General features: G+C 38.0%; 1 protein-coding gene across 4 annotated transcripts in view; it reads left to right on the top strand.

Annotated features, from left to right (window-relative positions):
* Positions 1-390: 390 nt before the first annotated feature.
* The window catches only part of LOC132283054 (uncharacterized), a 33,167-nt gene continuing 6,386 nt past the window's right edge, over positions 391-27,171 (top strand). Inside the window, exons 1-6 of one of the 4 annotated variants that reach the window (XR_009471931.1) lie at positions 392-709; positions 791-1,633; positions 4,086-4,194; positions 13,444-13,579; positions 26,440-26,618; positions 26,950-27,125. Coding sequence is in view for 2 of the 4 variants with exons in the window: in XM_059784934.1 (XP_059640917.1) it covers positions 609-709; positions 791-1,633; positions 4,086-4,194; positions 13,444-13,579; positions 26,440-26,561 (1,311 nt within the window). In the remaining 2 variants the exon portion in view is untranslated. Of the gene's footprint in view, positions 710-790; positions 1,634-4,085; positions 4,195-13,443; positions 13,580-26,439; positions 26,622-26,949; positions 27,126-27,171 lie in introns of those variants that run through there. The other 3 variants (XM_059784934.1, XM_059784933.1, XR_009471930.1) reach the window with 3 other exon arrangements.

Below are 27,171 nucleotides of genomic sequence, written 5' to 3'. Positions count from 1 at the left end.
GAGAGATTTGTGTAAATTATTTTGTGTAAATTATCCAAAATTCAAAACCCCCCCCCCCCCCCCCCCCCCCCCCACACACACACACACACACACACACACACACACACACACACAACCTTCAAACCATGAGATACACATATAACCTTCAAACCCCACACACACACACACACACACACACACACAACCTTCGAACCATGAGATACACATATAACCTTCAAACCCCACACACACACACACACACACCTTCAAACCATGAGATACACATATAACCTTCAAACCCCACACACACACACACACACACACACAACCTTCGAACCATGAGATACACATATAACCTTCAAACCCCACACACACACACACATAACCTTCAAACCGTGAGATGTCAAATGTAGAAGTAAAACTTCTTTGTATTTTTCGTACTTATTTTTTTAAGTTTTGTTCCCCGCCAAGCCGGCAGAATAAAAATCCAAGCGCCACTAGCGCCGAGTACATCTCACTCACGTTAATTTTCAGAGCATGTGTGTGAGTTGGTTATCTCAACTCTGAACATACTGGCCAATGTCACAAATGTATAAGCCGAAGAAGCTACAGCTCCACCTTCAGCTTTAATGGCCGCCTTCTCTCGCACGTCACTTGCTCTGAAGTTGCCAGTAAATCTGCAGAGTCACCCATCTCTTTCCACGCTCACTTTCCCACCACCCAAATCAAGGTAAGTTCTCTCTCTTCTCTACCCCTCTCGACTATATAATATATTCTCTCTCTAAGCTTTCTCTCTTTTCATGTCATTCAGGAACTTCAACATCATATGCTGTCTATCCATCCATCAAACGAGTAATCAGAATGCTAATAATGCCAAAAACAGCGATTTCCGTATCTTATTTGCCGCTGGTGGGACCGGAGGCCACATCTACCCAGCCGTTGCCATTGCGGACGAACTCAAAATCATAAACCCTAACGCCCAAATCCTCTTTATCGGAACACCAACCGGAATGGAAAGCACCGCAATCCCTTCCGCCGGCTACGACTTCGCCTCTGTCCCTGCTGCCCCTTTGGCCCGCCCACTCTTCTCACCCAGCAACCTCTTTATCCTCCCCTACCGTCTCATCAAATCTGTCATCAAAAGCTGGCACCAATTGCGTGATTTCGATCCCCAAATCGTCGTTGGGACCGGTGGCTACGTTTCATTCCCAATCTGCCTCGCTGCTGCCCTCAAAGGACTGAAACTCGTGATCCAAGAGCAGAATTCAGTACCAGGAATTGCGAATTGGGTGCTTTCATTTTTCGCTGATATGGTTTTTGTTGCGTATAATTCAACGCTTGAGTCTTTCCCGAGAAGCAATTGTGTGGTTTGTGGGAATCCTGTTAGGTCATCGCTGAGGCAGTATGCGTCCAAGGCCGCGGCGAGGATGCATTTCTTTCCAAGGTTGGCCAATACAGGGGACTCGGAGGCCAAGGTTGTGTTAGTTCTTGGAGGGTCTTTGGGGGCTAATGCTATCAATATTGCCCTCTTGAATTTGTACCATCAGTTGATGTTGGAGCACAAGGACTTGTTCATCATTTGGCAGACTGGCGTAGAAGCATTTGATGAGATGGATAGCCTCGTCAAAAGACATTCACGGTTGATTCTTATGCCGTAAGCGTTCTTCTTCTCTGCTCTTCGTGTGAGTGTGATCTAATATGTGTTTTGATTTTCGTTTACTTTGATTATCTTATAATACTGATATTGAGGCGTGGAAGAATTTCATAGGTTTATTCTCTGCTAAGCTTATGTGATGATATAGTAGGTTAACCCATGATGGATTAATATACCAATTCAGCATTACCGTGATGAAGTTCTAACAAGTTTATCACCAACAATTGTTGATTTCTTCTCATAGTTAGAGATCAATATTACCAATATATCAGCTGAAGATATTACATTTACAGGCAACCCATACAAGGGCGGGTATAACTTATACTCGAGTAAATTTTAGCCTGATATAACTTGGAACTTTTGTTTGTTTACTTACATTTATATCAAATTTTGACCAAAACCTCTTACTTTAATGCAGACCATATAATTCAATATTGGTAACTTTAGGAAAATTATTCTTGCATATAAAGGTAATTCATTTGATTAAAACCATAAGCTTGACACCTACGTATCAAATTTAGTATTACCTTTTTCGTTCAAATGAAGTCTCTACAATCACCATCCTGAGCACTGTGAATATTTGGGAGCTATTATTAGTTGATGCAACAAAATGAGTTCAAGTTATTGTAACTACTATGGATGTGAAAGTATAGAAAAATGTTTCCCTTGACTTAATAAAGTATATTCTTGTGGAATAGGTGTATTAGGGCATATTTGTGATTTGCTTATTCCTAAAGGGGTATTTTAGTCTTTCTGTTATTTCTGTACACCAGTATATATATTCACATAAGGCTCAAGTAAGATGTGAAGCTGTAATATACAGAAATTCCAAACCATGTCTTTTTTTTTTTTTCTCTATTTTCCAAACCCTAGTTCCAATATGGTATCTCTATTATCCAAACCCTAGTGGTGGTGGTGAAAGGGTAGGGGTGGCGGTAATGGGTGGGAGGTGCGGTGGCCATGGTGGGAGGTGCGGTGGCTATGGTGATAGGTGGAGAGGGGAGAGAGAAGGAAGGAATGGAGAGAGAAAAAAAGAAAAGTTTTATTTTTTTAAATGGGCAAAATGATAAGTTGACATAGCTGGATATTTTATTATTTCTAATAGTAAAATATTCAGGGTAGAAAGGTAAAATCACCCAAAAAAGTAACCAAATTTGTCATAAGGGGGTCATTAAAAAAAAAAATGGCAAATGTAGGGGAGGTCAGTGGAGTTTACCCTTTATCATTTGTAGGCACTATACCTAATGTTGCCCTCACACGTTCTTTATTTATTTCATCTCTTCATTCCTATCATCCAACATAGCATCCTCATTTCTAATACATGAATGCGCTGTATTTGTGTCTCTTTTTCAACACCCAACACTCCGCTTCATATAATATTACCAGCCTAATAATTTTTCTATAAAATTTTCCTTTTAATTTATTTTGTATTCATTTGTCCCAAAGGATACCTCTAGCTTGCCTCCATTTTGTCCACCCGGTTCCAATCCTACTTACTACATCACCATCTATCTCCCCATCTTTTTGATTGTAGGTAACATAAAGAGTTCTTTTGAGTAACTGTTTGGTTTTGAAGTGTAATATTTATATTGTCATCGTTTTCTACTTTATCAAATTTACATGTCATATATTCCGTTTTAGTTATACTAATTCCTGGGCCCCTTGATTCTAATGCTTTTCTCCTTATTTCCGAATCATAAAAAATCTTGTAGTCTTTTGTGGGCTTGTGTGATTGTGTTTTTTTTTTTTTTTTTGATAAGTAAGATTTTGTAAAAGGTGCTCAAAAGGGGACAGCTCCCAAAGAAGACAACAGCCGTCCAAGACGACACTATAGCTTTAAGCTATCCACAAAATCCAAAAGACAATTCATTGAATTACAGTCCCGCCCATTTACCCAAAAGTAAAAAGAAGTAAGAATACTGTATTTAATAGCCCAAATGGGAGACTTTTCTCCCTCAAAATATCTCCTATTTCTCTCATGCCACATAACCCACCAAATACAAAGGGGAGTGGCCCTCCAAGCATCGTTGACTCGGTTCTCCACTGCACACCCTTTCCAAGTCTCTAACAAGTCTACCGTGGATTCTGAGAACACCCATGGAAGACCAAACGCGACCAAATACATAGACCATAACGCCCATGGCTCTCCAAGCATCTCTGACTTGTGTGATTGTGTTTTGATTATCTACTGCTTGTATATGATCTTGCGTGGTCACAATCACGCAACAAACTGGGCACAACATATTTTATCACAAAGTTTTACATAACATTTTAAAGTTAAACTAACTTGTTGAACTTTGAAAGTGGGAAGTTTTAGCTTAATTTTTCTCTGTGCTCTTTGCTGATTGAGGTAAATATTTAGTTCTTCGAATGTTATATTTGCATTTGATTTTTTAATGTCTATTTTTTTTTTTCTCCCTTTTTAATCTGTTTTTGTTCTAACATCTTGAAGGTTCTTGCATTCCATGAATTTGGCATATCCAGCTGCAGACCTTGTCGTTTCAAGAGCTGGGGCGATGACTTGCTACGAGATCTTGGCCACTGGGAAACCTTCTATTCTGGTAGTTAAACTATCTATTGAGACATGTTTTCCTTAACTTAAATATTTCAGAATGACTCAATTCAACCCCACACTGGTTTAATCCCTATTATGAGGATTCAACTAATAAGCACTAGGTAGCAGCAATAGTGCATAATGATTTAATTTGAATTATGTGTGCGATGATTATCTTCTTATGTCTCATTTGAGAGATTGAGTAGGATAGGAATTTGGGCAAATTGTAAAAAGAAACCCCCGAACTATACATTTTTGTAGATAACCTCCCTGACATGGCAAAAACCCATGAACTATTAAAAAATTTCTAATTAGACCATGCTGTTAGTTCGTAGTTACTTGTAGTAGCAAATCACTAATTACCTTTCACTAAACACATAATTTTGATAAATTCTATTTTGATACTTAATCACCCAATAAAAACATGCAATGCGTCCAGGATTTAAAAAAAAGTAGATGAAAATCAAAAGACCCATACTGAAGATGTGCCCCCTTTCTTCTTCTTCCTTGTCACTTCCACATTTTTAAATGCTAGTACATATATATAATACATTTTATCAATTAAAAATAAGTAATACTAACATCAACATTGTTAAAATTAGGGTTCAAATTAAAGAGAACGTGAAAATACTGGTTGGGGAATTTTGTGAGAGGTTATCTGGTTTCTTCTCTCACTTGTTATTCGAGATAAAATATTGAGTGGAAACATCTCTTCACCATTTGTGAAATCTGAAGATCAACTTGCCGATATGTTTACCAAGGCTCTTTTTTTTTTTTTTTTTTTTTTTTTTTTTTTTTTTTTTTTTTTTTTTTAACCCTAACAATGGGAGTTTACCAAGGCTCTGAGTCATAATCGTTTGAAGATTATTTGTTCCAAGCTGGGATTATATGATATATACTCCCCAGCTTGAGGGGTAGTGTTAGAATGTATATAAATAATTTATATTTCTTCTAGGGACAAATTGGTCGTTTAATGTAATTCCAATTTACACACACACACAATCAACTTCAATATGCTTGGTGCTCTCATGAAACACAGGAGTAGAGGCAATGTGGAGGGCTGCTTGGTTATCACAAAACAATGGAAGAGGAGTTCTAACTGTCAACCCAAATTCCTTATGAAAATGTTGTATCCATGTTAACTCACTAGAGGTGTGGGTCATCACCCTATACTCAACTTCAGCACTGGATTGAGCTACCACTATTTGCTTCTTACTCCTCCAAGTTACTGGATTACCACCTACGAAAGTGCAATATCCTGTAGTGGATATTCTATCTAAAGGAGAACCAATCCAATCAGCATCTATAAAACCTTCCCCTTAAGGTGTCCATTTGGTCTATACGATAACCCGAGGCCCGAGCTTGTTCGAGATATTGAATAATTTGAAGAACAACATTCCAATTTGGCACCCTAGGAGCTCCCATGAACTGATTCGCTACACTAACCGCATATGCAATGGGCCGAGTAATGGTGAGATAAATTAGCTTTTTGACGATATCTACCAGGGTCGTCAAATAAAAAGTCTCCCTCATCAGCCAAGAGTTTAGAGTTTGTATCCATAGGAACATCAATTGGACTACTGTTACAAGGAAGACTTGTCCCACATCGGATCTGGATGGGAAAGTGAATGCTTATATATGGGTTGGGTGTTAGCCCCACTCAACAATTTAAGCTTTTGGGTCGGATCGCAAAGCACTCGGCCCACTGCAGTTGGTATCAGAGTCAGACCAGTCGTTGATCCGGTGTCAAGCCAAGCGCCCAGTTCGGAGGTGTCTGTGTGAGCCCACCCGGGTAGGTAGGGTGGCCTAACCACAACGAGAGCGTTGTGAGTTCAGGTGGGGAAGAATGTTATAAGGAGGACTTGTCCCACATCATGTCCGAATGGAAAATTGAATGGATATATATAGGGTTTGGGTGTTAGCTCACCTAACAGTTTAAGCTTTTGGGTCAAATCGCAAAGCACTCTCCCATACAACTACCCTTAATAGACATATTTCATCCAATAAGTCGATCACATTATTTCTCTGAGACAAACTTATACCTTGCTTAGATCGAGTAACTTCAATTCCTAAAAAGTATCTGAGCTTACCCAAATCTTTAGTCTGAAATCGATGTTGTAAAAACAATTTCAACTTAGCAATGCCCATATAATCATCACCGGTGATAATGATGTCATCCACATATACAACAAGAAAGATATAACGTGTTTTTGTATGTTAATGAAATATTGCATGGTCAGGTTGGCATCTGTGAAAACCAAATTCTAATGCTACCTTAGAAAAATTTCCAAACCAGGATCTTGGTGACTGTTTCAAACCATACAAGCTCTTTCTTTAAATGACAAATAGTATATTGATACCCCCCATGAGCAACTAACCCAAGTGGTTGCTCCATATAGACTAGTGTTGTTAAAGGAGCGCCCCTAGGCTCCAAGCTCATATAGGCACAACACTTGCGCCTGTTGTGTGCCCAGGTGCGCCTTTGACAAATGCCTTTAATATGGAATATGAATATGCTTTAATAGTAATTTAATTTTTCAATTGTGCGTCTTGCTTCATTCAGGCGTGCGCCTCACCTTGCACCTAGGCTCCAAAGGACCTCTAGCGCCTTAGTGCGCCTTGGGCCTTTGATTACACTGAATTATAGCTAAGTCACCCTATAAGGAAGCATTTTTTATGTCAAAGGGTTCAGAGTTGGTAAAGATGTAGCTTATCAGATGGAGATCTCCCATCTGTTGTTTGTGGATGATACCTTGGTTTTTGGTGACGCTGATGTATCCCAACTTGGATATTTGAGAGGCATTCTAGTGTGCTTCCAGACGGTCTCTGAGCTTAAGATCAATATTGGAAAGAGTGTGCTTGTCCCGGTAGGGGATGTTCCAGATATTTCCTCCTTAGTTGCAGTTCTTGGCTGTGGGGTCGATGCTTTTCCCCTTTCTTATTTGGGATTGCCTTTGGGGGCTTCTTCCAGGAGGGTGTGGAGTTGGGAGCCGGTGATCAATAGGTATGAGAAGAGATTGGCAGGATGAAAGAAGCAATATTTGTCGGGGGGGGGGGGGGGGGGGGGGGGGGGGGGGGGTGGAAGGTCACTCTTATTAAGAGTAGTCTCTCATCCCTACCCACTTATTTCTTATCTTTGTTTCATATCCCATTCTCTGTCGCTGAAAGGATTGAAAAAATTCAAAGGGACTTTCCATGGGGTGAAAGGGGAGAGGAGTTCAAGTATCATTTTGTTAAGTGGGAGCAAGTTTGCAAACCCTTGAAGTTAGGCGGTTTAGGCAACAGAAAACTGGTTCCTTTTAATAAGCTTTATTGGGAAAGTGGTTATAGAGATTTGGTAGGGAGCGACATTGCCAGTGGAGAAGGGTTGTCTCGTGTCGTTTTGGGGAGGAGAGTGGTGGCTGGTCCTCTCGTCCGGTATCTATTGCGGGGGGTGTAGGCACGTGGAAATTCATTCGAAAGGGTTGGGATGTCTTTTCCTCTCACATCAGATTCAAAGTTCGTGATAGTAGACGTGTTCGTTTTTGAGAGGATTTATGGTGTGGAGATTAGTTGTTATCTTATTCCTTTCCTAGACTTTATGGCATTGCCGAGAATAAGCACGCCTTTGTAGCTGACTGTTATCGACTTGATAGTGGCGTGGTTACGTGGGATGTGCATTTTAGGCGTTCTTTTCAGGATTGGGAGATGGACGAGGTTTGTGTCTTTTTGGATTTGTTGTATCAGCAGAAGGATGTTGGTAAGGGTAGTGATGATATTTTGTGGGTTCCTTTGACCCATGGTAGATTTGGTGTTCGGTCCACGTTCCTTTGTCTGTCCAATTTCATTGATCATGACTTCCCATGGAAGACTGTTTAGCGTTCTAAAGCTCCACTTAGAGTCGCTTTCTTTGTTTGGACTGCCATATGGGGCAAGATTTTGACGTTGGACAATTTGAGGAAGAGAGGCAACACTATTGTTAATTAGTGTTGTCTATGCAAATCAGATGGTGAGTCTGTGAATCACATTTTTATACACTGTCCTGTGGCGTATGATTGTTGGAACCTCATTTTTAGCATTTTTTATTTGCATTGGGTAATGCCCCATTCCTCCATAGGATTGATTAACGCATGGAAAAGATGCCCAGTGAAAAGTCATGCTCGTGACTATTGGAGGGTAGTTCCACACTGTGTCTAGTGGTGTATATGGAGAGAGAGAAATAGCAGAACTTTTAAAGGGAAGGAAACGTCTATGGCGACTTTGAAAATGCATATTCTTCGTTCTATTTTCTGTTTTGTGAAAGGAAGCGATTGCTCCTCGACTGTTGATTTAGTTGACCTTTTGGACTCTATTGGTCCTTAGGTTCAACCTTCGTTTTTTGTATTAGGGACGCGTTCCCCTTTTGAACGCTTTTCTAATCGAATTTTACTTATCAAAAAAAAAAAAAAAAAAAAAAAGAAAAAAAAAAAAAACGAAGGCATTTTTTATATTTAACTGAAATAGCGACCAATTAAAATTAGAACAATAGAAATTAACACACTAACACGAAATCTTGGCAACAGGAGAGAATGTCTCATCATAATCAACTCCATAGGTCTGTGTATAATCTTTAGCAACGAGGGGTGCTTTTAAATGCCCAGTAGAACCATCAGGAAGATATTTCACAATACATACTCACTTACGACCAACAAGTTTGGTACCAAGAGGCAATGGAACAAGATCTCATATTCCATTACGATGTAAGGAATCCATTTCATCTTCCATTGCTTTCTTCCAGCCCGGATCAAATAGAGCATCCTGCACGTTCTTAGGAACAAGAGTAGTAGACAACTTGGAGGAGGAACCCGAGAAAGCTGATGATAAAGGTTTATAGGAAACATAATTAGTAATGGGATGATTAGTGACACATTAGCGAGTACCTTTACAAAGGGCAATAGGCAAAAAGTCGGCAGTGGATGGTGTCGGATCCAAAGACTCTGAAGAAGGCTGATGAGGCTTGGCAGCAAATGGCTTCGGTCTTCAAGTATAAACCTGTAATGATGCAATGTGATGCGTTGGACTAGAGTGGCTAGATAACAATGGGAGGGAAGTGGAACAGAGTGTGAGGATGTCTCAGGAGTAAGATCAAGAACAGGACTTTCATCGGAAAAATACGGAATAGACTCGCAAAAAGAGGCATCTACACTAATAAACTATCGTTGAAGGATAGGATTGTAACAACGGTAACCCTTTTGTAAATGAGATTAATCGAGAAACACACACTTAGTGGTACGAGGATCAAGTTTATCAAAGCCAGGTCCGAGATTGTGGACATAGCATTCACACCCAAAGACTAAGAGAAAATGAGGGAGAAATAGGAAACAAAACAGAGTGAGGAAATTTCTCATTCTAACACCGAAGATGGCATATGGTTACTGAGATGACTTGTAGTAAATACGACAAAATGCCAAAAACGTTTTGGGACATGCATATGGTAAATACGACAAAACGCCAAAAACATTTTGGGACATGCATATGGAATAAGAGGGCACGAGTCACTTCCAATAGGTGATGATTCTTTCGTTCAACCACACCAATTTGTTGTGGGTTCGAAACATATGATGATGAGTAATGCCTTTATCACGAAGATACGAATCAAAAGAAGCTGAGAAATATTCTTTGGCATTATCAGAGCTCAATACATGAAGTGAACATCCAAATTGGGTTTTCATTTCGTTACGAAATTTTTGAAAGATTGAAAATAACTCAGTGATCTTTCATAAAGAACAACCAAGTCATACGAGAATGATCATCCACAAATATAACTCAGAGTGATCTTTCATAAAGACCAATCTGTCCCTAGAAGAAATATAAATTACATCTATACATTCTAAGTAGGGGTGGAGCAAGGAATTTTGATTTGGTAAAGATATTATTTTTTTATAGATATAACAAAAAAGTACAATCATCAACAAGGGCATTCCCTCGGGAAACAAGTTGTCCTTAGACAAACCAGAGTACATTACGCAGTTCTAATCACAATGGAATAAGAAAATTCAAGTAGTGCTCTCCCATCTCCATCTCTGAAAGTACCAGGACCTCTCCACAAATAGCTCTAGCAATCTCTACAGCAGTTCTTTGAACCTCCTGGTGCAATCTCATATTTCTCTCATGCCACACATGCCAAATAATTGTTGCACAGATGCGCTTTTGGGCCTTATGATTAATCTTCTTAGTCACAAACCATGCAACCAGTTGAAAAAGAAATTTGTACTATTATTTTCTATATAATATTAATCTTAATATGAGTATATATATAATCACAAGGTTTAACAAAACACGATTATCATGATCAAAATAAAAGAACTAATTTAGTAATAAAAAAATCACTAGTCATAAAAAATTTCATTTAAAATTAAAAATATTAACATATATAGTATCATATTGTTGTTGGCATTCTTGCCATCAGGATCTCACAATACCTTAGTTTTTCTTCATCTCCATGCTCCGAAGACTTGCTGATGGAGATTTTTCTTGTAAACACCATCTTAAGAAAATGGCTGAGAAGAAAATTTTATTTATTTGGGTAAAGTACAATGACACCCCCTGAGGTTTGGCATAAGTACAGTCATATACAAGTTGGCTTATTTTTGGACAATGACACCCCCTCAAGTTTGATAAAATTGACAAAGACACCCTGACAATGGTGAATTGACTTTATTACCCTTTGATATAAAATTAACAAATACAACCCTTTTTGATTGACTTAAATACCCTTGGATCAAATAGGTTTAAATGGGTTACCGGGTACAACCCATTTGAGAAACCCAACTTTTCTCTCTCCTCACTCTCTTCTTCTCTTTCCCCTCTTAAACCCTAACCCAAAAGCCTAACAGAGTGAAGGCTACCAGCCAAACCAGCAAGAAGCGTTCTAGTTGAGGAGTATAAGGGCACAAGCTATGCTATATACATAGAAAGGAATGACAGAACCCACTCTCTCTCTCTCTCTCTGTATATTTGTATATATATATATAGGCACACATGCATACACACACACATATATATCACCACCACCAACCACCACCACTACATAAACCGCCACTGCCGCATCATCATCACACCTCAACCACCACAACCACCACCCCATCATCGTCGTCGTCGTCATCATCATCAGCAATATAAAGTTTTATCAATGTTGAAGAACTCAAAGTAAAGACGGTGAAGAACATACCGGAGAAAACTGTCAACGGCAAAGAGAGACCTAGTTCGGTGAGCTTACCCAACGCCGAAGTACACAAGTCCTGTGAAAGTACCGTACACAGCATCAGTTCAGTGAGCTTATAGAACTTGATTTGGAGGAAAAAGAACGACGACGACTGGGGTGCAAAGCCCAAGAACATGACTGTGATGCTCTGGCGGCGGTGGTGGCAATAGTTACTTGGCGAGGGCGGCAGTGATTGCTCTTGCCCTTCGGTTCATTCTCTCCGTCTTCAGCAACAAAGTCGATGGAGCCCGATCTTGATCTTACCCACAGTGGCGATCAAAATCGTCGTCAGTTTGAAGTTACCGGTGGTGAAGAAGATGAATCGCACCGGCAATGAGACGAATGACGATGCGATGTCCAACGGTAAGAACATCCTCTACTGTCGAAAAGAACATCGTTGCTCTTTGGCCGCCGTCGCGGAGCTCTCGCAATGAGCTTTTGCCTCTGATTCGCGATTCTCTTCTTCGTACTCCATCGGTAGTTTTGGATCGGTTGTGGTGGTGGAGGGGAAGATGGGTGGTGGTGGTGGCGGAGTGAATGCTGTAAATAAGGCCTAATTTTCCATCGGTAGTTTTAGATCGGTGGTGGTGGTGGAGGGGAAGATAGGTGGTGGTGGCGGAGGGGAAGATGGGTGTTAGTGGTGGCGGAGTGAACGCCGTAAATAAGGCCTAAGTTGTGGTAGTTGTGGACGGTGATGGTGGTGGAGGGGAAAATGGGTGGTGGTGAGCTGAAGTTGGGGTGGTTATGGAGGTTACAGTGGTGATGACTAGTGTGTGGTGGTTTATATATATATATATATATAGAGAGAGAGAGAGAGAGAGAGGAAAAGGGTAATTTGGTCGTCTAATTATTTTGATATGTTACAATTAAAATTAATAAAATAGTGAAGGGTGAACTAGACTTTTCACGTGTTTTAGGCTCTGTTTGGATTGCAAATCTCACAAGGGAGTGTTACAATTAAAATTAATAAAATAGTGAAGGGTAGAGTAGAGAGAGGAAAAGGTTAATTTGGTCATCTAATTATTTTGATATGTTACAATTAAAATTAATAAAATAGTGAAGGGTAAAGTAGATTTTTTACATGTGTTTAGGCTCTGTTTGGATTGCAAGTCTAACAAGGGGGGTGTCATTGTCCAAAAATAGGCCAACTTGTATATGACTGTACTTATGCCAAACCTCTGGTATCATTGTACTTTACCCTATTTAGTTTTTATCAGACGCGAGGGACCTTAGTATAATTTTATTCTTTTTCTTTATTGAATTTAGATAATGAATGTTATTGTTAGCAGATATATGATAGCTACGAATTATGGAATGACTTACCATATTAGCAAGAGATTTGATAGCCACAAATCATGGAGTTTGATGGAATCATTTTTTTGAGGAGCTGGACTCACCTACTGTCTAAGGCTGAGTTGTTTCTCTCCATTATTTTTCTGTATCATTCATGATTTATTGAAACAGTCCTGGTATCCGAGGACATAACCCTTCAAATCTAAAGACACAGGCCTTTTCCCTTCAGATTCTTCTTCATTCTTTAGTTTCAACAGTACTTCTTGAAGATTAGAAAGGCCTGAACGTCCAATTGTTTACCCTAAGAATTTTCCTTGCCAAAGCATTAAGAAGATGAGAAAGTGCAAATATGGAAGCCTTTTCAAAATTTCTATTCTATGATGTTTCTTGGAATCCATAAGCCCTGCCTTTGTGGCCACAGTTTGCTTTCCATGACTTAAAATAATTCTGAGCTCTCATATGTAATATTATGTGCCTTGTTTGCTGGGAAAGTTCTTTTGTTGATTAAATAAAACCGGGAAAAATGATTTAAAAGAAAAAATAACTATCCCACATTGCAAATAAAAAAATGTGCAGTCATATATGTTACAATATTCTTGCTTCAAACTTGAATCAGTCACCTATTCTTGTATTTAGCTATAAATTATATGAGAAAATTCCAGCTATTTGCATCTTTAGAATCTATAATGGGGTTGACTGTCTCACTTGTTTAAATTATTAGCTTTCTTTTGAACTTGTTAGATACCATCACCAAATGTTGCTGAAGGACATCAATTCAGAAATGCATCTTTAATGGCAGATTTAGCAGGTTCAAGGGTTATAACAGAAGATGAACTGGATTCGACTACCCTTGCAACTGCTATTGAAGAAATTATAGGTATGTTGACCCTATTGCCTATTGATTATTATTGTGGTTTCTGTTTCACATGCTGGCATGATTTACTTTATAGATCTTAATGTATTTCTCATCAATCAATTCTTGTTTATGCGATATAGTTTCTATTCTTTGAAATTTTTTAATATCTATATCGTGTCATAGCCCTATTTCATATTCTGTATGTAGATATACCGGGTTAAGTTTTGGCTTACATGAAAACCTGGGAGAATGGATGGATGAGCTCTGGGATTCTTAATATGCGTAAATAATGAATAATTTTCACACTTGTCCAAACAACAGATCTATTTTTTTTTTTTTTGTTTCCATTGAAAAGATAGTCAAAATAAGTATAATGAATAAAGAGAGGGCATACCCCCCATACATCACACTAGAATCAAAGTGAAAAGACCACTTCCAATAAACTTGGAAGCAAAGAAAAAATAGAAAAACTGCAAGTCTAATACTGTTAGCTGAGATATGATAAGTTACAATCATGGATGTAACTTATCATTTTAGCTGAGATATGATAAGCTAGAATCATGGGATTTGACTTTATTTATGCATATGTCTAGGCGTAGAATATGCATTGATTTTATTCAGTTTCCTTTGTTTTAATATTAACATGTGCTTTTTTTAGTATATAAATACCAAAGCTGTAAATGAGTGTTTACATTCATTCAAGTCTTTACATATTCTTACAATCTCATTCAAGCCTTTAGACTTCTATTCCTTCTATCTTGTATTTCGTCTTGGTATCAGGGTGGTCTCACCGCAGTGAGGGCATTGCGAATTCAACACCACCCATTGGGGAATGGTTTGAGGAGACATTGTCGATGGCTTATGGTTTGGGGAGACATTGTTGATTCTTCCACCTACATATTTTAAACATGTGCATGAAGGGAATAGTCTGAGGTGACATTGTTGATTCTTCCATCTACATATTTTAAACTTGTGTATGAAGGGGAATGGTCTGAGGAGACATTGTTGATTGTTTATGTTCTGTGGAGACATTATTGATTGTTTATGGTCTAAGGAAACACTTGCTGAGATAATGCCGTGGTTATGTCTTGGCTGGTCAATTAAATGTAGCCAAACATAGTTGTTGGCTGTATGTTTATGACGACCGTGTTTGAGGATGCATTGTCCAAGTTGGGCGTCACAAATATCCACGCACCAACTTGAGGGGGGGTGTTAGCTGTGATATGATTGGTTAAGAATAATGGATGTAACTTACCATATTATCTAAAGATATGATAGGCTAGAATCATGGGATTTGACTTTATTTATGCACATGTCTAGGCATAAAATATGCACTGATTTTATTTAGTTTCCTTTCTTGAAATACTAACATGGGCTCTTTTTAGTATATAAATACTAGAGTTGTAATGAGTGTTTACATTCATTCAAGTCTTCACATATTCTTACAATCTCATTCAAGCCTTTACACTTCTATTCCTTCTATCTTGTATTTCTTCTAATACGAATCAAAACTCGTCAAAAGAACAGATGGCAGCAACATCCATAACTTCAAAACAACTGCTCTAGCAACCTCAACAGCAGACTTCTAGCACTTTTGATGCATCCTTAAGTTCCTCTCTTTCCATATAGCCCGTATAGACATCACGAGAATCATCTTTTGCATGTAGAATGCTTACAATGGTTTGACAAGAAGGTCAACCCGTTGAAATAAACACGTGTGTGACCGATTTTAATGCAAAATGGATGTAATGAGCACACAAGAAAAATAGCAAGGTTTTACATGAAAAGGAAAACCTACCAAAATACTACGGGGTTTAACACAACGGGTGGCCAAGGATGCTCATCTCTTCGGCCTCGGTTTGAGGTGTGTGGATTTCGGAAACCGGCCACCGCACACCCGTTTGCCTCCTGTGTAGAGATGAAAGTCAAGATGAGGGTTTCAACACATTAACATGGGATATGTAGAAGAAAATAGCAAAAGAAGAGCAAAAAGTAAAGAAATGAAGAGATACGTTTAGAAAACCTCTTTTTCTAACCCTTTTTTGCTTTGAAAGCCTCCTTTGTAGATATTTCTCTCTCTTTTCTTCAAGCCATCTTCTTCTTCAAGTATAATGCAAGCTTAGAAGGGTTTTTGGCTCCTCTCTACTAGTGTAGAGAGAGAGAGGAAGAAAAAGTGTAGTAGTATGTACAGAAAATGGAGATTAGTGTTTGTTTGTGTATAAAAGATCATAGAAAATAACTTGGAAGCTTGAGATCTCTGTTCACACCAAATAAAAAATTCAGCAAAATTATGACAGTTCAAATGCCACTCACAACAATCTGCAATCCAGTCCCAAATAGCTCTAGCAAAGCTGCACTCAAAGAACACAAGCTGTCTGGAGTCAATACCATTAAAGCAATTATAACAGATAGAAGCAAGAAACAACCCCCTTTTGGTGGTTTCCTCTTCTTTTCTTCTTCCCCCCACCTCCCAACTTTCTGCCAATTTTGGTTTTGGTGCTGTTTGGTATTTTCTCCTGTGGGTTACCAATGCTTTTTTCCCTCCATGAAAGCTTGAAACCATGCCAGCTAAAGATTAGCTTGACCTGATTTCGATTTTAGTTACACCCTGTTGTTTCTTTTTAAATCACTCGCAAGTATGGAAAACCAATCTAAACCCAAATTAACTTAAAGCTAACCTAGTTGAACAAGTTGGTTGGTTTGTGTCACGACCCACTCCACCATAGGTATGATATTGTCCGCTTTGGGCCTGATCCCGCATGGTTTTACTCTTGGGCATTCCCTTACCCAGGCGATGTGGGACTGTGCACCCGTAGCTCGCCAATGTGGTAGCCTACTAGTGTCTCGCACCCGCCCACGACACACCCGCCCATAGGGTCATCACAATACACCCCCCTTGGAGGCCCGACGTCCCCGTTGGCACACTTCCGGCTGGTCAGGCTCTGATACCATTTGTAACGCCCCAAAAATTCTAATAAAATCCTTAATTCACTCAAATAACAAACACATCAATATACACCCAGGATCATAAAAAGAAATACCCTTTATTGATACAAAAATCAATTTTCCTCTAATATATGTACAAAATTCTCCAATTAAATAAAAATAAATCCCGCAACACAGCTCCTCTCTAAACCCACAACTAGAAATCCTCAAGCATCCTCGGTACCTGAAACTGGAGGGTAGTGAGACGGGAAGTCCCAGTAGGAAAAACCATACTAAGAATTTCAAGGATGTTTCATGAAAATTAGCTTCACAAAAATACATATGCTTTTGAACAAAAATACATATATGCAATTTGAGCAAAATAACAGTTACAAAATATTTGAGATAAAATCACCCAAGCGATTCAAGGTATAGAGAACCCTACCCTGAAAGAATAATTATTCATTGCTGGATCATCCAAGCTTCAAACTCTCGGTCTCTTTGCCTCCTCTCTATACATCTCTCTAATTCTGTCTGTACATACTTCTCTAATTCTGCACACAAATACTCCCGAACAATATTTAGGAAAAATATCACCTATAATAAGCTAATTCACAAATTCTTCCATAACCCACAACGCAGATTTATACTAACTTACGTAACAAATTTACGTGATAATCTCCCTTCAAAACTCAAATTCAAATTTAAATATATTATCCTAAATATAATACTTCGTTATCGTATCTTTATGTCTATATAATCCCAAATATAATCCTTCCTTATCGTATCTTTATCTTCGTCAAATTAATTATAGGCTAACTATCTATATAACACGTCTTAAAAATCACGGTTGTTACATTCTCCACCACTTAAAAAGAATTTCGTCCCCGAAATTTAGATCCAATAGTTTTCGCATATCTGAAAACATCAAAAATCACAAAACAATATAAATAAATCCTTACCCCAGGCGATGTGAGATACCGTGACATGTAAAACGTTGTGGTAGCTGACAGTGCTAGTTACCCGCCCACACACTCCGCAACAGTTGTGGTAGCCGATGTCGTCACCCGCCCACTCAAAATAAACCAGTAACAAATCAGGGCCATATGCCCAATCACAAGAACTAATCATCCCCAATAGCTAACCAGTGAATGACATCCGCCCACACACACCTGGCTACGAGTGATAGTTCGCCGGTACTAAACACTCGCCCATTCACACCCGTCTACATCGTCACTACACACACACTTCCGACTGGGTACATGCTCTGATACCATCTATAACGCCCCGAAAATTCTAATAAAATCCTCAATTCACTCAAATAACAAATACATCAGTATTCACCCAGGATCATAAAAAGAAATACCCTTTATTGATACAAAAATCAATTTTCCTCAAATACATGTACAAAATTCTCCAATTAAATAAAAATACATCCCGCAACACAGCTCCTCTCTAAACCCGCAACTAGAAATCCTCAAGCATCCTCGGTACCTGAAACTGGAGGGTGGTGAGATGGGAAGTCCCAGTAGGAAAAACCATACTAAGAATTTCAAGGATGTTTCATGAAAATTAGCTTAACAAATATACATATGCTTTTGAACAAAAATACATATATGCAATTTGAGCAAAATAACAGTTATAAAATATTTGAGATAAAATCACCCAAGCGATTCAAGGTATAGAGAACCCTACCCTGAAAGAATAATTATTCATTACTGGATCATCCAAGCTTCAAACTCTCGGTCTCTCTGCCTCCTCTCTATACATCTCTCTAATTCTGTCTGTACGTACTTCTCTAATTCTGCACACAAATACTCCCGAACAATATTTAGGAAAAATTTCACCTATAATAAGATAATTCGCAAATTCTTCCATAACCCACAACTCAGATTTATACTAACTTACGTAACAAATTTACGTGATAATCTCCCTTCAAAACTCAAATTCAAATTTAAATATATTAGCCCAAATATAATCCTTATCGTATCTTTATCTCTATATTATCCCAAATATAATCCTTCCTTATTGTATCTTTATCTTCGTCAAATTAATTATAGGCTAACTATATATATAACACGTCTTAAAAATCACGGGTTGTTACAGTTTGAGATATTAAACTAAGCGTGCAAAGAAAATTGAGATTCAATCAATAAAAACAAATAACTGAGGCGTCAGATTCCACCACCATTGAATCCATAACCTTCTAAATATTCATTTACTAATTCCCAAATTTAGAGTAGCAATCTAGAAATCAATCTACTGCTTTCTCAAGATCTAGAAATCAATCTACACTTGAAATGTATTTTCAAAGATAGATTATTCTTCGCTTAAAAGAGAAAATTCTAAAGATCATATGTATCCAAAAATATGAAAAAATAAGATCAAAGAAATTTACTATCAAAACCTAAGAAATCAAGCGTTGATCAATTGAATATTGAATTCCTAACTACGACGAATACATGATATTAATGGTGAAAGTTCTGAAATTCAATCAATCATTTGAAGCAAGAATCGTAGACATTAAAGCCATCGTCAAGGGAATTAAGTAAACAAAAACTTGAAGATCATTTCATTACTACTGGGGTTTCCTCCTCAACCTTAATTGAGGAAATTAGAATGACATAATTAACACTTTAAACAAACAAAAGAAAGAACACATAAGCAAGGAAAAGAAGAAATGGCAGCTGCTGTAAACAGCCCCAAAACCATGCAAAGAACAGCCTTCAACTCCTAGCATAGTTGTTAAAAGGCGCGCCTAGGCTCCAAAAAAGCCTCAGGCTCGTCAAGGCTCAGCTACTACAGGCCAGCCCCTTCAATCAGGCTCACATAAAGCCCACGGGCTCATGCTGTTTAGTAGGCTCCAGGCTCAAAAAAGGCGTGCCTTGTATTTTTTAATCATTTATCCATATCATTTTATTTTTTACTTGATGACTACTAAATTAAAAAGTGTTACATCATATGTCGTATTGTTTAACCTTATGAAATATTTGACAAAATTTATAAATTTATGGTTTACTACTTACATTAACTGCAATTACTGCTTGATTATGAATATATAATAATAATATATGTTTAAATATGCAATATTATATACACGCGCTTTGCTTCAATCAGGCTCACGCCTTATACTGCGTCTTGCGCTTAGGCTCCAGAAGGCCTTTGGCGCCTTAGTGCGCCTTGAGCCTTTAACAACTATGAATCCTAGTTCTTCCCTCATTTTTCTGCTCCTTTCTTTGTCCCTTTTCTGCAGCGGCAATGGCTTATAAATAGCCAAATGAACTCAAGTCACTTGTGCAAGTGACACAAGTTACTGAAATGAAAAGCTACTTGCACAAGTTGCTGAAATGAAGGGCTACTTGCACAAGTTGCAATCTGCTGCAAGTTGCTGAGATCTGCTGCACGTGCTGACAGCAATCTGCTGCCCCTTTTTACATGAAAATGCATAGAACAGTACACAATCACAAGACAAAACATTTTACATAAACAACTAACTTATTTAATTACAAGGACTAGTAAATATAATTTAGGGATAATAATCATGATAGAAAATGTGCTCATCACACCCTTGCTTGCGGGTGAAGAGCTAACCTTTCTCTCACTTGCAGGCGAAGAGTGAACCTTTTCATACTCTTGCTTGCGGGTGAAGAGTATGAATGATAGATATGAAGTTGAAGTTTGAGTGTTACAATAATCTCTCTCAATAGATGGATATACAAATTAAAGCTCACATGCCTAGAGTTACAAATGAAATACTAAAATGAAAGCCCTTTTCTAGGATTTAACCACTATGAATGATATTTAAATGTTTGGCTCAATAGTGGTAGCTACCCATGGATGGATGAGATGAAGATTTAAGCTCCATGGTAGCATCTACCAACAAATGATGCGTCCTATAAGCACAATGGTAGTTCTCTCATATCTTTCCTTCTCTCTTATAGTCAAGAATGCCACAGCTTCATATCTATAGAGAGAGAGCTGAATATAGCTGTTGGAGAGTAGGTGAGAGCATTAAATGCAGAAACTAGCCGTTGGATTTCAAACTCAGCAGCTTTCGGTCAGCTGATAGTAATATCGACCGGTTGAAACGATTGAATCGGTCGGCTGAAACCAAGTTTTAGGTGGCTGAAACGAATTTTCAACTTGGCACTCTCACTGTCTAAAAATGGTGTAATGCTAGTCGGCTAGTAGACTCTTTTAGTTGGCCGAAAGTCTTCAGAGATGCATATCCTTTCAAGGTGTCTTTGGCCTTGTACTCCATTTAGGTCAATTGTGAATATACCAATGATGTTCATGACCTACATCTAAGTTGATCAAGGATCAAATTATGAGTCATGAGTGATATGCATGCATGATCCTATAGAAATGAGTTGATTTTTCCCATTTGTGATGTATGAGCTTGTCGAAGGATATAAATATTAAAGTTACACCCTCTCTAACAACTTAAGCTTTTGGAGTAGATGGTAGTTAACATGGTATCAGAGCCAATGGTCTCCAGTTCAAACCTCGCCATCACCCTAATTAAAAATTGAAAAACAACTATTGAACCAAAAGAAGACCACATGTGAGGGGGTGTGTTGAAGGATATAAATATTAAAGTTACACCCTGTCTAACAGCTTAAGCTTTTGGAGTAGATAGTAGTTAACAGAGCTTAAGTTATTCCTCTAGCAATTAGGATCTTATAGAATGGTTCAATTAAAACCAAGACCTATTGCTAAAAGTCTTGGGACCATTAAAATGATGTACATGAAGTGCATTAAGTCGTAGAGTCTTAAATCAACTCAAGGTGACTAAGGCCTTAAAAAATTAACAATTAAATTAATTGGCCTAATATCAAGTGTCTAAGGACATTAACATGGTATCAATTCAAGTTCCTTGACACTCTAAGTGTAAATATTGAGATTATGATGAATATTCCAATCTAGAGAAATTCTCAATATTTGATAGAGACTTTTCAATATTGAAACAATTAAGTTCAAAGCCTTATATGCTAATTCTAAAGACCAATTCAAATGGTATGAATGAAACACATGGTCTTAGTATTTATAGCTCAAGTGGTGTGTTCTTTCAAAGCTTATGAAAGTTTAACTAACTCATCTTTAGCAAAGGCTTCATATATCAATTTTGTATATAATGAATTTCATAACCTATTGCTAATGGTTTAAGGTCTTATGAATGATATAAATGATAAGCGTGGTCCTAAAGTCCACAAGTCAAGAGATGAGCTTCGAAATGAAGTTACTTCAAAAATAACTTTACAATTTAAGCTAAGCACTCACCCAAGACTATTCTACCCAATTCTTTTTTCTTCCTTTTCTTTAAGCTTTGGGTTGATGTCTCTATCTTTCTTTGACTTCAATGTCTTTTGAGCTTCATGATTTCATTTTCAAGTATAGGATACTACTTGGCTTTGCCATTGATCCACAAGCTCTCTTGAGTTCTTAGATATAGACAAGCTCTCTTGAGTTCTTAAATTCAACACCTTCAATGGTTTGTTATCTTGAAAATGCTCATTTACCCTTGGTTAGAAACCTTAGGTCAACAATATATTTAATAAATATTTATAATAAAACATTTTTCAACAAACTACCAGATCTGGATTTCTGTGATCAAACTTAATCAAATTATAATAAAACTAGTGCAAGACATGCATGAATGCCATAGTAAGAATATATGTTCCCTAGTCATTAATTAATGATTAGTTAGGCATAGGTCCACTGAATAAATCAAAGCAACCACTAAATCCATCAACTTAGCTGGTCTCGGGTGACTAAATCTAAGAAAGAAGGTGGTTGTATAAGTAGATTGGATGACATTCAATCTGCTGCTTGCTGCTCTCTGGTTAGGGATTTTATTCAAAGCAAGGATAGGTTGTGGGTCGCTTGGTTCAATAACATGTACATTCCTCATCCCACATGCTGGTTGGCTGCTCCATTTGCAACTCATTCTGTTATCTGGAGGAATTTTTTGAGTGTTAGAGATCATATGCTGCAAAATATTTCCTATCAGATATGTAATGGGGCAAAATTAAATTCTTTCTTGATTCTTCGTATAATGGAACTCTGTTAAGGAATCAATTTTCTCTTAGAGCTCTGAGGTCCATTACTTTATCTAGAGATGCTACTCTTAGATATTTGATTGTCAATGGGGAATGGAATCTTGACTGCTTCACTTCTGCAGATCTGCTTCCTCTTGAGCAATTTCTGTTTCACACTCCCATTTCTTGTGCTCGAGACAAAATTCTATGGAAGGCCTGGTACCTTGTTGAACTCATTATTCTCATGTTTCTTGGGCTTCTCTTTGCTGGAAAGCAGGTAGGCCAAGGATTTCTGTAGCCTGCTGCATCATTATTCTTGACAAGCATCCATCTTTTGTTAATCTACAGAAAAGAGGATGGAGCTTACCATCTACCTCAGTCTGAAATCACACCAAAAAGAAACCATCGTGAAACGACACCACTTTTGCATCCAAGTTCCACCTCTTGATGAAATTTTCGAGAAAGGGAAAGAAAGGCCTCTTCCCTAGCACATACCCAAGTACCGAATTCTTCAAATACTCAACGTCCTCTGCAACATCATCATCAGTCACCTTAATCGTATCCACATGATGACTCTCTTCTGTAAATGAAAGATTCACAAAAGAGTTTTCAGTTGCACCCTGAAACAAACTCATCCATCCAGTGCATGGTGGAGAGGTTTTTCGGCCATTAGACCCTTTTGGCAGTTGTTGGGAGGAGGTCTGACCCTCCTCCATGGTGAGACTCACTCTTCCATCACGCTATAGTAGCCTAGATCACATAGGAGAAACCCTAGCAATGGCTACAATGCGTGCAGAAACCCTAGCCCTAAAAAAATTGCCCACTAAAATTGTAAATTCAATTATATAATTTTTTTTTTCTTTTTTCAAGGCAATAAGTGTTAGATGTTAGATTAGTAGATGCAGAGAGTCGAAGCCCGGCAGTCCAAGGTCCACGGGAGGCACTAATCCAATGGCAAAGTCTAAAATAAAACACACTCATTAATAAATGACACCAAAAAAAAAAAAATGCATCATATGATATTATCTCAAACTAACTACTGAATAACTTAATACTATCAAATGAAAAGGCATAATGAGTAAGTGTCTCGTCATTGCTCTTTTTTATCTTAAGTTTCCGTATCTTGCATCCCCTGGGACTGTCCTGTAAAATTACTTTTAAGGCTTCCCTTGCATAAATAAGTGAAGACCAAGAAATGTACACCTCGTTCTCTTCTTTCATTTTCTCCCCATCTTCTTTGAAGATATCTATTTCTAATCCTAGAACACAATCTTCCTTTTGGGAGTAGCAGTTCAAATCATAGATTACTGGGATAATAGAGTTCTATAGGAACATGTGACCATTGAGTCTAACAAAATTGGTTAAAATGTAATAAATTAGGTTGGTGGACCAAATTGGTAAAATTAAATCTGCTAACCATCTCTAGAACCTGATATGGGCTCAAGCTTTTGGACATAAATAATGATGTAGAGAATAGGTTTCTTTGTCATTTGAGCATACTGGAAAGGATAAATGCAAACCCCATATATATATATATATATATATATATATATATATGTTGATAAATAAAATGTATTAGAAAGCGTTCAAAAGGGGAATGCATCCCAAGAGAGATACAAGAAACCAAACAAAAAGCCCTATGGACCCAAACCCAAAGAACCCAAAAAGTCCACAATCTCATTTAAAGATATACAATTTCTCCCCATCACCTAACTAAAAATAGAACTAATAATAGCAAATTTCAGCGCCCCAATGGAGGTTTCCTCCCCATCAAAAGATCTTTTGTTTTGCTCTTTCCAGATGCTCCACCAAACATAAAGGGGGGTCACCCTCCAACAGACACGAGCATAGTCCCCCACCCTATGGCCCCTCCAAATGTTAATCAAATCCCTTGAAGACTGAGGCATAACCCAATGGATGCCAAAAAGACCAAAAATAGGACTCTAAGCCATAGGATAATGCAAGTGAAGGTGATCCATAGACTCTCCATCATGTTTATACATACAACACCACTTGACTGTAATCTGTCTTTTCTTTCTCAAATTGTCCAGAGTCAGAATCTTACCTAAAGCCGTAGTTCAAATAAAAAGTGCCACCTTGAGAGGAACAGTCTTCCACGGGAAACTAGAGCCATGAAAACCAGCGAGGCAAAGGAATAAAGAACGGACATCAAACCTCCCCTGAGGAGAAGGCATCCAAACCAAGGAGTCAGACCCTCTACCATCCACATCCTGTCTATACAAAAGATCCAAAAGGCCAAGGACATCCTCAAGTTCCCAATCCTGGAAAGAACACCGAAAATGCACATCCCACGTTAGCCTTCTGCTATTAAGCCGATAACAATCTGCTACCATATCATGTCTATCCGCAGCAATCCTAAAAAGTCTCGGAAACAACCTAGACAAAGGGAAAACCCCCCACCAATAATACTCTTAGAACCGAACATCCCTGCCCTCCCGAACTTTGAACCTCATATGCTTAGACAGCTCGTCCCAACCCTTGCGAATAAATTTCCACACTCCCACACCAACAACAGATCTAACCGGCCTTGAAGATCATCCTCCTCTCTCCTTCCCAAAGCGATACGCTATAATCCTCCTCCATAAGTGATGTCTCTCACTACCAAATCTCAATTAACCACTTCCCAAGAGGCGCCCTATAAAAGGGGATCATTCTCGTAAGACCAAGACCGCCCATTTGAAACGGCCTGCAAACATGTTCCCACCTGACAAGATGATAATTGAAATCCTCACCCCTTCCACCCCAAAAAAAATTCCGTTGGAGATTCTCCAATCTATCAACAACAGTGCACGGGATCTGAAAGAGGGATAGGAAAAATGTTGGGAGACTAGACAAGGTGCTCTTTATAAAAGTGACTTTCCCACCCTTCGAAAGATATTGCTTCTTCCATTCGGCCAATCGATTCTCGAAACGCTGAATCACTGAACCCCAAACATCCACCCTCTTGGCCGAAGCACCCAAAGGCAAACCCAAATAAGTAATCGGAAAGGAATTTATCCCACATCCTAGAGCCGGCAAACCCCATAAATAGAAAACTCATTTATCGTTGGCTCCTAAGATTCCCACGGTGAGCACATGTTTTTAGCGAGTGTACAAACCTACTGATAGATCAATTACTATTTTATTGAGATTAACATTGTATTTGGAGTTATGGAATTGGCACCTTGGAATAGGAATTGGAGAAAATTTAGTCAAAGTTCCAAGGCACCAATTTTATGCTCCCAAACATAGCCTGAGTATGCACATGATCGGACACCCGTTCTCATGACTAGGAAGAGATATACTTGGCATTCTTATGAATCATTCTAAAAGAATTTGTATTGATGGAGTTCCAGAAGAGAGAGATTTGGCAATCTTATGAATCATTCTGAAAGAATGTGTATTGATGCAGTTCGAGAAGAGAGAGAGAGAAGAAGAAGAAGAAATGAGAAGATTAGGAAAGAAGAAGGATTATGGGGAAGAACTCAATGTATCCACAATCTTAATAATCATCAAAAAGATTATGAAACCTTATTACATAAGAATTACTTATAGACAAAATCATAAGCAAACCTTAATGAATTTGCTTAATGAAACCTTAAAATATGAAAATACAAAAATAAGCCTAAACTTAAACATGAACAAAATAATAGAAATAAAATAAATATTTTACTCTAAATTTATCAACTCTCTACGTCATTCCCCCTTCCAAAAGAGAGGTGACACATGTGCGGCTTATGCATGTGACTCATATCTTGTTTTCATTCTGTATTTTTATGGTTGGTACTTCGGTAGGTTTTTTTATTTTTTATTTTATATATATCTATTTTTTGAACAGTCACAGGAAACAATATGCATCCAATTTTGCCTCTGCAACAATGACATTCCTTCTAATTTTTCCATCATGTGTTTTTGCAGGGAATGAGATTCTAATGGCAGAGATGTCTGAGAGGGCTCTCATGGCTGCAAAGCCCAATGCCTCTGCTGAGATTGCGCAATACATTCTTTCTCTAGTCGAGTTATCGGCTGCGAAGATGTGAATTAAGGTTGTGAAGGACTGATTTTCATTTTCAACACTAGACAAAAATATGTAGACGGTACGTTTATGTTCATATATATATATAATTGGTATGCCTGAGAAGTGGGGAATGCGATATATATATATATATATCAATAGTATAAATGGAATACTAGTTTTTCTTTTCTCATTCTAAATATGAAATGCAAAGTTTCCAATTAACTTTATAAAGTGGGCACATTACATAACCGTCTGAAGTGAAGTACATCGTGTATGATAATGCATTCGTTTCACACGAGTGGAATTAGGAGAAAACAAATAGAATCAGAAACTTCAAAAGAAAAGAAAATGTAACTTGATTAAATATCTCTATTGCATTTCTAATGTTGTAACTTCTTTGACTTGATTAGTTCAATAAAGATGGGGGAGATGATGATCCGAATGGAAGAACTTTAACAGCTAATTTACAAAATGCAGCTTTTTCTTTCAGTTTCCTTTGTTTGGTGTTTTAACTTTTAAGACTTTGCTACTCAATCTTGTCATCATGTATATGAGCTGATATTGTTTAACAAGAGTTGAATATATACAGAACTCTTTCTACATGTAGCTCTGTTATATGTAATGCTCTGTTC

This window comes from Cornus florida, unplaced genomic scaffold (genome assembly GCF_030987335.1).
Source record: "Cornus florida cultivar Cherokee Brave unplaced genomic scaffold, ASM3098733v1 CherokeeBrave_3.0.0_Hap2_Chr11, whole genome shotgun sequence".
NCBI lineage: Eukaryota > Viridiplantae > Streptophyta > Magnoliopsida > Cornales > Cornaceae > Cornus > Cornus florida.
Note: the sequence above shows the minus strand (reverse complement) of the source record. Positions and strands in the feature narration are given on the sequence as shown.